Source organism: Notolepis coatsorum (assembly GCF_963971535.1).
Source record: "Notolepis coatsorum genome assembly, contig: SCAFFOLD_115, whole genome shotgun sequence".
NCBI classification, from domain to species: domain Eukaryota; kingdom Metazoa; phylum Chordata; class Actinopteri; order Aulopiformes; family Paralepididae; genus Notolepis; species Notolepis coatsorum.
Window position 1 is genome coordinate 629322 of NW_028169930.1, and position 12424 is coordinate 641745.

General features: G+C 38.7%; 1 protein-coding gene across 1 annotated transcript in view; it reads right to left on the bottom strand.

The window, feature by feature from the left end:
* Positions 1-3935: 3935 nt before the first annotated feature.
* LOC311248650 (UV-stimulated scaffold protein A-like) overlaps positions 3936-12424 on the bottom strand; it is a gene marked incomplete at its 5' end in the record, with an annotated part of 140811 nt that continues 132322 nt past the window's right edge. Inside the window, 2 exons of the mRNA XM_084339504.1 lie at positions 3936-4046; positions 7454-7658. Coding sequence (XP_084195630.1) covers positions 3953-4046; positions 7454-7658 — 299 coding nt within the window. The remainder of the gene's footprint in view (positions 4047-7453; positions 7659-12424) is intronic.

A 12424-nucleotide genomic window follows, 5' to 3' on the forward strand; every position in this document is an offset into this window, starting at 1 on the left:
TGCATCTAACCCTGTGAGCTGTAATCTGACGTTTTGAAGGAATCTTTTTCTTTCTGTACTATTATCCTCCCTACACCTGTTCCTCTAGAGATTGGCCTCAACTCTTATCACCCGTAAGACGTTCAAATGGGATTGAATTGATTTCGGATTTATTGATGGAAAATAATCGACAAAGGGCTCTTTACTGATCGTTGTCCCAGTTTCTGATAATTGAAAACAGCAACTTGTTCCACCACTCGTCTCTCTCCCTCCCCCCTCTCCCTCTCCCTCTCTTCGCAGCGTGGCTGCTCTTGTGCGAAAAATCCCGTTAACTACAATGGATTCTTTGCGTCATGATCTGTCATAATGAGATAACAAGGTTTACATGAAACCACACAACCAAACATCAGCATGATTTCAAAATGAGTACATTTTGTACATTTTATAAAAACTGACATGGAATTAATTTATCAATCCCAGGTCGACAGTAGACTTGTATAGAATTCTAGACTCGGGAATCCTTTTTATTATTTCATTCTGAGTTGTCACTGGCCACCCGTTTGGTTTTGATTTGTCTCGAACTAATAGTTAAAAAATTTAAATATTGTTCGAGAAGGAACAGGGGGAAGTAAAACACGTATCAAGCCCTGCCCCTTCCTTACAATATTTTACATTATAATACAAATAAAAACAATATAACAAATAATGAAATTTTTATTTTTTTTATATTAAACAAATACCCAAATGAGAACAAATATCTATTAGGCAGTCACATTACTGCTCAAGCTTGTATAAAATCAATGTGTAATTTTGTCAGGATTGCTGCCCATACTGTAGGTGTAATTGGGTGGTTGACGTGACGTCCAGTCTGACCCCGTGCTGTACAATGTCTTTTGTGACACAATGTACTAAACTGTTTTTCAAAGTGATTATACTCTTAATTTGAGCCCATGATATCAATATGTTTATTTTTGGTTGTTTGTCAAATGGATTAAATACACGTTCTTGCATTACCGGTTGTTGTGTGGTGTGATTCATAAAATTTGTTATAAGGTTGTTTCATTTGTCCTTAACCCTTTCACTGCCACACGACAGAAGGTTAACCCTTTACTATCACACAACCGACGGCGATGCTCCATCATTAGCATCATTAGCTCCGCATCCGCGGAGCATCGCCGTCGGTTGTGTGATAGTAAAGGGTTAACCTTCTGTAGTGTCACAGTGAAAGGGTTAACAGGCTGTCGTGTGGCAGTGAAAGGGTTAACCGGCTGTCGTGTGGCAGTGTTAAAAAAGAACTACACTTAAATCAAATCTAATCAAATCAAATTTATTTGTAAGGCCCGACAACACACGTTAATGTCCCCATGGGCCGGACACGTCTTCTTTAAACAAGTCAGGAAGAAACATAACAATAAGTCAAGAACAAAACAAGAACACCATAAAGTCCAACAAATTTAAAATAAATGCAAAATAAATGAATGAATGCAAGAACTCCCAGACATACCCCACGCGAAGGTAAGGAGAAACCTTAGAAGGGCCATTCAAGGGGGGATCTCCCTTCTTAGATGTCGGTGATCATAATAGTGTTGCAGACGGACAGTTGGTAAGCATGCACTCAAGTGTGTAGTGAAACACAGATGAGTGCATGCAATAGCAACTGAACATTTTGAAAGATTAAAGATAGAGCTGATAGCGACCAGTAGAACGCTTGTCGTTCTTCTCAGACCTGTGGTTACACTCTGGGGCAACGTTATTCCAATGTTGTTGTTTTTGTATAACAACGTGAATTATAACACAACTATACAGACTAATTGTGATCATTGTGGATGATAGGTGGTCATTGTTTCGGTGATAGGCGATTATCATTATTATTATTTATACAAGTGTGATCATTGTGGATCATGTGATTATGGTATTATTTGTTATTTGAATTTCTACCAGTTCCAATGGATCCTGGTGGTTTTCATCACTTTGCGATCCATTCATCCGCCGATCAATAAATAACCAATATCTAACAAATCAGTCTTGCACTGCACAGTTCCCACATATCCAATAGATGGGAGTACAGTATACATCATAAAGAGGTTTATTATGTGTGAAGTCAGAGGGTCAGAGTTGAGCCGTTCTGTCACTGACAGCCATGTTGGCTCCACAGTCCTGACCGCCATGTTGGCTCCACAGTCCTGACCGCCATGTTGGCTCCACAGTCCTGACAGCCATGTTGGTCACTTCACCACGGTGATGTCATGGGTTGATCCATATTTACAACACAGCACTTATTAGTTCTGGAGAAGGGAGTCCAACCAATGTGGGAATAGTCACATTTTGGCCTAGCTGCCGAGCCGTAACTCATCATAACCTGTTTATGAACCTGTCCTGAACCTTAACCTTAACCACTCCCACCACCTACACAGTAAATTTCGCAGAGTAAATTTTACTCAAACTGAGTCCATTTGAGCCTAAGTAAGAAAAATTTTACTCAGTTTGAGTCAAATTTACTCACGAAATTTACTGTGTACATGCTCAAAATAAATGTGTGGATGTGCATCTTAGACAGCATCCTGGCCGCGTGTATCCTTTCCGCAACGGAATTCGGTTTCCGGGTTCCTCTGATTGGCCGCGACCCCCACGTGACCGGCCCCCCTATCCACCGCTCTGCCGCTGCCGCGCGCGGCAGAGCGAGCGGCCGCGGACTCGCTCGCTTCCTCAATTTATACGCATGGAAGTATTGACTGACTGAATGAATGAATGAATGAATGAATGAATGAATGAATGAATGAATGAAAACTTTATTTAACAGAGATTGCAGAATGGGTACAATACAGTACGGCTCAATACACACAATTGTTAAGGGGATGCAGACCTGAGAAAGACGTTTGTCTTGTTTACATCAGGGTCCCCCATTTTCAATTCATATAGAACGACTACGCCGTAACAAATCATTAAAAAAATATACCGTTAACTGGAATATGTTGTGCCTTTACACATATGTTGGATTATGTAATTGGTTTGTCATGACAAACAAATTAAAAAATCGTGATTTACCCGCTGGCTACAACAACACACAGTGACTGCATGTAGTCACTGTGTGTTGATGTTGTAGCCACCTCCTCAGAGGCAGGAATACTAAGCTCCCCCTTAAGCTCCAGGAGAGAGGAGAGAGGCTGAAAACCCGCAGTTCTTGCCCGACTGATGGGAGCCGAATCCCCGCATCCGATTTGTCTGATGAATACCCCCAAAACATGGAGGTCCCGAATGCATGGAACTATTGATTGCGCCGTAACAAATCATTAAAAAAAGATACCGTTAACTGGAATATGTTGTGCCTTTACACATATGTTGGATTATGTAATTGGTTTGTCATGACAAACAAATAAAATATTGCATCGCCGGCTGTCTCTGGCTTGCTCCAGCGGACACCAGAGCTCAGCCCGCGGTGAGAATGTGCTGCCGCGACCGGCATCGCTGAGCTCTGGCTCTGACTACATGCAGTCACTGTAGCCAGCGGGTAAATCGCGATTTTTTAATTTGTTTGTCATGACAAACCAATTACATAATCCAACATATGTGTAAAGGCACAACATATTCCAGTTAACGGTATATTTTTTTAATGATTTGTTACGGCGTAGTCGTTCTATATGAATTGAAAATGGGGGACCCTGATGTAAACAAGACAAACGTCTTTCTCAGGTCTGCATCCCCTTAACAATTGTGTGTATTGAGCCGTACTGTATTGTACCCATTCTGCAATCTGTTAAATAAAGTTTTCATTCATTCATTCATTCATTCAGTCAATACTTCCATGCGTATAAATTGAGGAAGCGAGCGAGTCCGCGGCCGCTCGCTCTGCCGCGCGCGGCAGCGGCAGAGCGGTGGATAGAGGGGCGGGTCACGTGGGGGTCGCGGCCAATCAGAGGAACCCGGAAACCGAATTCCGTTGCGGAAAGGATACACGCATCCTGGCCTCTGCAGGTCATTTGAGAGCGTAGTTGAACTGGTTGGAGAATTTATCATGTTTCCTCTTGTCCACCTTATTCATCACTTCTGCCATTCTACGCAGAGAACTCCTAGAGAGAGAGAGAGAGAGAGAGAGAGAGAGAGAGAGAGAGAGAGGGAGAGAGAGAGAGAGGGAGAGACAGAGAGAGAGTGAGATAGAGAGTCGAGACACACACACACACACAAACACACACAAATAGAGAGACACAGACAGAGAGAGACAAATCAAGTGTTCAGAACCTTGACCAATCATTGCACAACTGCATTATATTATTTCATCAACCCATTATGTTGATGAACTCTGAACTCTCTATACTCAAATCCTCACTTATCTACTGTCCATACTACCTACCAGGGTTAGAAATTAAAAAGAAAATTCAAGGGCTTTTTTTGCCCCCCTTAATTGATTTTCGGGGGCTTTTTTTTGTATTTCGGGGGCAAAAATTCTTTATAATGAAAATTAACATAAAGATTATAAAACATTGTTGACACTTTTTTCTTCGTCCCTATGTTTGATAACGTAATGTTAATGTCTCCATATATAGGGCTCTACGCTAACCTTTTTTCCAAGGAGCACATGTGCTCCTAAATAAAATGTTATTAAATCAAATCTAAATACAAATTTAGGAGCACACAGAAATTTAGGAGCAGAGTGACAATTGTTCAAGTAACACACACACACACACACGATGTGTGACATGGCTTGGTTTCATGTTTTGAGGTACCTTCAATTATCTGTAAATAATACATACATACTCTATCTAAATAGATTAAATATGATTGTCCCTGAGGGCAAGTTGTGTTGTTGTCAGATCGATCAATGAAATACGTTGCGCGCTCAGCGCTGTGGAATGAAGGAAATGTGCATCGGGATCATTTGGATGTTATTCTTTGGAGTTGTGTTACAAATGGAACGGTCTTTCCCCGCCGAACACAAGTTACTTAACGTTACACAGGTCGCGCTATGCAGATGCTTAGCTTGCTAACGTTAAGATAGCAGTGTAACGGGGCGGCTACGTGGCGTAGTGGGCAAGGCACTCGCCACGAAATGCTGGAGACGCTGGGCTCGTCAGTTCGAGCCCAGCGCTCCACATTTGCTTTCAGTTTAGCTTGTCGTCCGTACTAATACACATTGGCCGTATTAGGGGGTGGGAAACTGATGGGTGGGGATCGGGCGTTGTGGACAGCGACTCCTACAGGTCGGTTGGTGCGCCTGCGCAGTAGAATCAGGAAGTGTCGGGGGCAGCGTGAGCCTCCAACGCATTACTCCTCGACTTGTGCTATGTATGACTTAGTCCACATTGCAGCCGGCTTGTGGGAGGCAAGAAACAGTGTCCGTGACAGGGGAGGGTTGAATTGGATGATACGAAATTGGGATGGGAGAAAATATAGAAAATGGGAGAAAAAGTGGATAAAAAAAAAAAAAGATAGCAGTGTAACTTAATGTTACACAGCACTATGCATGCTTGCTGAAAAGCAGAGCTCTCTGTCTGTCTGTCTGTGTTCGCAGCACCTCTCAAGCACCCTGTAACACGCAGCGGGCCCCGCCTCCCTCCATCTTTGCATTCCACCCAAAAACTGAATTTCAGTCCAGTTTCTTAACTATTAACAGCGGGGCTGTTTTGTAATCTTCACTCTGCAAGTAAATGATTTTTCCGGTTCGCACACACACATATTATTAGGGGCAAATACGAGGGAAATGCTCGCACTGTAGAGCATATATATAATTATATATATAATTAGTAAACTGTCGGGGGCTTTTATTGCCCCCCTTAACTGATTTTCGAGGGCATTTGGTCAATTTTCGAGGGCATTTTGCCCCAAGCCCCCGTTAATTTCGAACCCTGCTACCTACATCTGTACTCATACTACCTACATCTGTACTCATACTACCTACATCTGTACTCATACTACCTACATCCAAGCTATAGATTATTCATATAACCCTCTATAATAACACAGTATATACTCATATAGTATATCTATATCTGTGTATATATCTATATGTACTCATATCATTTAAACCACTGGCTAGATTGGTTTATTAACATAGTGTATTCATACTCGTACCACTGTATATATATAATGCTGTACATACATTAGCTTAGCATATTCAAAGGGAGTGTCTCTAAAGAGACATATTCAAAGGGAGCGTCTGTAAAGAGACATATTCAAAGGGAGCGTCTGTAAAGAGACATATTCAAAGGGAGTGTCTCTAAAGAGACATATTCAAAGGGAGCGTCTGTAAAGAGACATATTCAAAGGGAGTGTCTCTAAAGAAACATATTCAAAGGGAGTGTCTCTAAAGAGATATATATTCAAAGGGAGCGTCTGTAAAGAGACATATTCAAAGGGAGTGTCTCTAAAGAAACATATTCAAAGGGAGTGTCTCTAAAGAGACATATTCAAAGGGAGCGTCTGTAAAGAGACATATTCAAAGGGAGTGTCTCTAAAGAGACATATTCAAAGGGAGTGTCTGTAAAGAGACATATTCAAAGGGAGTGTCTCTAAAGAGACATATTCAAAGGGAGCGTCTGTAAAGAGACATATTCAAAGGGAGTGTCTCTAAAGAGACATATTCAAAGGGAGTGTCTCTAAAGAGACATATTCAAAGGGAGTGTCTGTAAAGAGACATATTCAAAGGGAGCGTCTGTAAAGAGACATATTCAAAGGGAGCGTCTGTAAAGAGACATATTCAAAGGGAGTGTCTCTAAAGAGACATATTCAAAGGGAGTGTCTCTAAAGAGACATATTCAAAGGGAGTGTCTCTAAAGAGACATATTCAAAGGGAGTGTCTGTAAAGAGACATATTCAAAGGGAGTGTCTCTAAAGAGACATATTCAAAGGGAGTGTCTCTAAAGAGACATATTCAAAGGGAGTGTCTCTAAAGAGACATATTCAAAGGGAGTGTCTGTAAAGAGACATATTCAAAGGGAGTGTCTCTAAAGAGACATATTCAAAGGGAGTGTCTCTAAAGAGACATATTCAAAGGGAGTGTCTCTAAAGAGACATATTCAAAGGGAGTGTCTCTAAAGAGACATATTCAAAGGGAGTGTCTGTAAAGAGACATATTCAAAGGGAGTGTCTCTAAAGAGACATATTCAAAGGGAGTGTCTCTAAAGAGACATATTCAAAGGGAGTGTCTCTAAAGAGACATATTCAAAGGGAGTGTCTGTAAAGAGACATATTCAAAGGGAGTGTCTCTAAAGAGACATATTCAAAGGGAGTGTCTCTAAAGAGACATATTCAAAGGGAGCGTCTGTAAAGAGACATATTCAAAGGGAGCGTCTGTAAAGAGACATATTCAAAGGGAGCGTCTGTAAAGAGACATATTCAAAGGGAGTGTCTCTAAAGAGACATATTCAAAGGGAGCGTCTGTAAAGAGACATATTCAAAGGGAGCGTCTGTAAAGAGACATATTCAAAGGGAGTGTCTCTAAAGAGACATATTCAAAGGGAGCGTCTGTAAAGGGCCGTACTTGTTGAAGACTTTCTTCTCCAGGCGTGATCTGGACGTGTTCTGCTTCAGGTCGCTGAGGTTCGGGTGTTTCTTCTTCTTGCCCTTGCCCTTGCCCTTGCCCTTGCCCTTGCCCCGCCCCTTGCCCCGGCCGAACACTTTGCCAGAGCCCAGGTCTTCTCCTGTCGCCGCCTCGATCTCCCTCATCAGCTCTGGGTCACGCCAGTCTGAAGGGCACAAGAGGAGAGGAATACATATAGTTAACTTAGCACTGAAGCCTGCGCCAGGTGCCAATGTCTCCGAGAGAGACGGTGAAATGTCTACATGTATGTGTGTCTCAGAGAGATATTAATATCTACATGTATGTGTGTCTCAGAGATATTAATGTCTACATGTATGTGTGTCTCAGAGAGATATTAATATCTACATGTATGTGTGTCTCAGAGATATTAATGTCTACATGTATGTGTGTCTCAGAGATATTAATGTCTACATGTATGTGTGTCTCAGAGATATATTAATGTCTACATGTATGTGTGAGAGATATTAATGTCTACATGTATGTGTGAGAGATATTAATGTCTACATGTATGTGTGTCTCAGAGAGATATTAATATCTACATGTATGTGTGTCTCAGAGAGATATTAATATCTACATGTATGTGTGTCTCAGAGAGATATTAATGTCTACATGTATGTGTGTCTCAGAGAGATATTAATGTCTACATGTATGTGTGTCTCAGAGAGATATTAATATCTACATGTATGTGTGTCTCAGAGAGATATTAATGTCTACATGTATGTGTGTCTCAGAGAGATATTAATGTCTACATGTATGTGTGTCTCAGAGAGATATTAATGTCTACATGTATGTGTGTCTCAGAGATATTAATGTCTACATGTATGTGTGTCTCAGAGAGAGATATTAATGTCTACATGTATGTGTGTCTCAGAGAGATATTAATGTCTACATGTATGTGTGTCTCAGAGAGATATTAATGTCTACATGTATGTGTGTCTCAGAGATATTAATGTCTACATGTATGTGTGTCTCAGAGATATTAATGTCTACATGTATGTGTGTCTCAGAGATATTAATGTCTACATGTATGTGTGAGAGATATTAATGTCTACATGTATGTGTGTCTCAGAGATATTAATGTCTACATGTATGTGTGTCTCAGAGAGATATTAATATCTACATGTATGTGTGTCTCAGAGAGATATTAATGTCTACATGTATGTGTGTCTCAGAGGGAGATATTAATGTCTACATGTATGTGTGTCTCAGAGATATTAATGTCTACATGTATGTGTGTCTCAGAGATATTAATGTCTACATGTATGTGTGTCTCAGAGAGAGATATTAATGTCTACATGTATGTGTGTCTCAGAGAGATATTAATGTCTACATGTATGTGTGTCTCAGAGAGATATTAATGTCTACATGTATGTGTGTCTCAGAGATATTAATGTCTACATGTATGTGTGTCTCAGAGATATTAATGTCTACATGTATGTGTGTCTCAGAGATATTAATGTCTACATGTATGTGTGAGAGATATTAATGTCTACATGTATGTGTGTCTCAGAGATATTAATGTCTACATGTATGTGTGTCTCAGAGAGATATTAATGTCTACATGTATGTGTGTCTCAGAGATATTAATATCTACATGTATGTGTGTCTCAGAGAGATATTAATATCTACATGTATGTGTGTCTCAGAGAGATATTAATATCTACATGTATGTGTGTCTCAGAGATATTAATGTCTACATGTATGTGTGTCTCAGAGAGATATTAATGTCTACATGTATGTGTGTCTCAGAGAGATATTAATGTCTACATGTATGTGTGTCTCAGAGAGATATTAATGTCTACATGTATGTGTGTCTCAGAGATATTAATATCTACATGTATGTGTGTCTCAGAGAGATATTAATATCTACATGTATGTGTGTCTCAGAGATATTAATGTCTACATGTATGTGTGTCTCAGAGAGATATTAATGTCTACATGTATGTGTGTCTCAGAGAGATATTAATATCTACATGTATGTGTGTCTCAGAGAGATCTTGATGTCTACATGTATGTGTGTCTCAGAGATATTAATGTCTACATGTATGTGTGTCTCAGAGAGATATTAATATCTACATGTATGTGTGTCTCAGAGAGATATTAATGTCTACATGTATGTGTGTCTCAGAGAGATATTAATGTCTACATGTATGTGTGTCTCAGAGAGATATTAATGTCTACATGTATGTGTGTCTCAGAGAGATATTAATGTCTACATGTATGTGTGTCTCAGAGATATTAATGTCTACATGTATGTGTGTCTCAGAGATATTAATGTCTACATGTATGTGTGTCTCAGAGAGATATTAATGTCTACATGTATGTGTGTCTCAGAGATATTAATATCTACATGTATGTGTGTCTCAGAGATATTAATGTCTACATGTATGTGTGTCTCAGAGATATTAATATCTACATGTATGTGTGTCTCAGAGATATTAATATCTACATGTATGTGTGTCTCAGAGAGATATTAATGTCTACATGTATGTGTGTCTCAGAGATATTAATATCTACATGTATGTGTGTCTCAGAGAGATATTAATGTCTACATGTATGTGTGTCTCAGAGATATTAATATCTACATGTATGTGTGTCTCAGAGAGATATTAATGTCTACATGTATGTGTGTCTCAGAGAGATATTAATATCTACATGTATGTGTGTCTCAGAGATATTAATGTCTACATGTATGTGTGTCTCAGAGAGATATTAATATCTACATGTATGTGTGTCTCAGAGATATTAATGTCTACATGTATGTGTGTCTCAGAGATATTAATGTCTACATGTATGTGTGTCTCAGAGAGATATTAATATCTACATGTATGTGTGTCTCAGAGATATTAATGTCTACATGTATGTGTGTCTCAGAGATATTAATGTCTACATGTATGTGTGTCTCAGAGAGATATTAATGTCTACATGTATGTGTGTCTCAGAGATATTAATGTCTACATGTATGTGTGTCTCAGAGATATTAATGTCTACATGTATGTGTGTCTCAGAGATATTAATATCTACATGTATGTGTGTCTCAGAGGGAGATATTAATGTCTACATGTATGTGTGTCTCAGAGAGATATTAATATCTACATGTATGTGTGTCTCAGAGAGATATTAATGTCTACATGTATGTGTGTCTCAGAGAGATATTAATGTCTACATGTATGTGTGTCTCAGAGATATTAATATCTACATGTATGTGTGTCTCAGAGAGATATTAATGTCTACATGTATGTGTGTCTCAGAGATATATTAATGTCTACATGTATGTGTGTCTCAGAGAGAGATATTAATGTCTACATGTATGTGTGTCTCAGAGAGATATTAATATCTACATGTATGTGTGTCTCAGAGATATTAATATCTACATGTATGTGTGTCTCAGAGATATTAATGTCTACATGTATGTGTGTCTCAGAGATATTAATGTCTACATGTATGTGTGTCTCAGAGGGAGATATTAATGTCTACATGTATGTGTGTCTCAGAGAGATATTAATGTCTACATGTATGTGTGTCTCAGAGAGATATTAATGTCTACATGTATGTGTGTCTCAGAGAGATATTAATGTCCACATGTATGTGTGTCTCAGAGATATTAATGTCTACATGTATGTGTGTCTCAGAGAGATATTAATGTCTACATGTATGTGTGTCTCAGAGAGATATTAATGTCTACATGTATGTGTGTCTCAGAGAGATATTAATGTCTACATGTATGTGTGTCTCAGAGAGATATTAATGTCTACATGTATGTGTGTCTCAGAGAGATATTAATATCTACATGTATGTGTGTCTCAGAGATATTAATGTCTACATGTATGTGTGTCTCAGAGAGATATTAATATCTACATGTATGTGTGTCTCAGAGAGATATTAATGTCCACATGTATGTGTGTCTCAGAGATATTAATGTCTACATGTATGTGTGTCTCAGAGAGATATTAATATCTACATGTATGTGTGTCTCAGAGATATTAATGTCTACATGTATGTGTGTCTCAGAGAGATATTAATATCTACATGTATGTAGGTCTCAGAGAGATATTAATGTCTACATGTATGTGTGTCTCAGAGAGATATTAATATCTACATGTATGTGTGTCTCAGAGAGATATTAATGTCTACATGTATGTGTGTCTCAGAGAGATATTAATGTCTACATGTATGTGTGTCTCAGAGAGATATTAATGTCTACATGTATGTGTGTCTCAGAGAGATATTAATGTCTACATGTATGTGTGTCTCAGAGAGATATTAATGTCTACATGTATGTGTGTCTCAGAGAGATATTAATGTCTACATGTATGTGTGTCTCAGAGATATTAATATCTACATGTATGTGTGTCTCAGAGATATTAATGTCTACATGTATGTGTGTCTCAGAGATATTAATATCTACATGTATGTGTGTCTCAGAGATATTAATATCTACATGTATGTGTGTCTCAGAGATATTAATATCTACATGTATGTGTGTCTCAGAGAGATATTAATGTCTACATGTATGTGTGTCTCAGAGATATATTAATGTCTACATGTATGTGTGTCTCAGAGATATTAATATCTACATGTATGTGTGTCTCAGAGATATTGATGTCTACATATATGTGTGTCTCAGAGAGATATTAATGTCTACATGTATGTGTGTCTCAGAGAGATATTAATATCTACATGTATGTGTGTCTCAGAGAGATATTAATATCTACATGTATGTGTGTCTCAGAGATATTAATGTCTACATGTATGTGTGTCTCAGAGATATTAATGTCTACATGTATGTGTGTCTCAGAGAGATATTAATATCTACATGTATGTGTGTCTCAGAGATATTAATGTCTACATGTATGTGTGTCTCAGAGAGATATTAATGTCTACATGTATGTGTGTCTCAGAGATATTAAT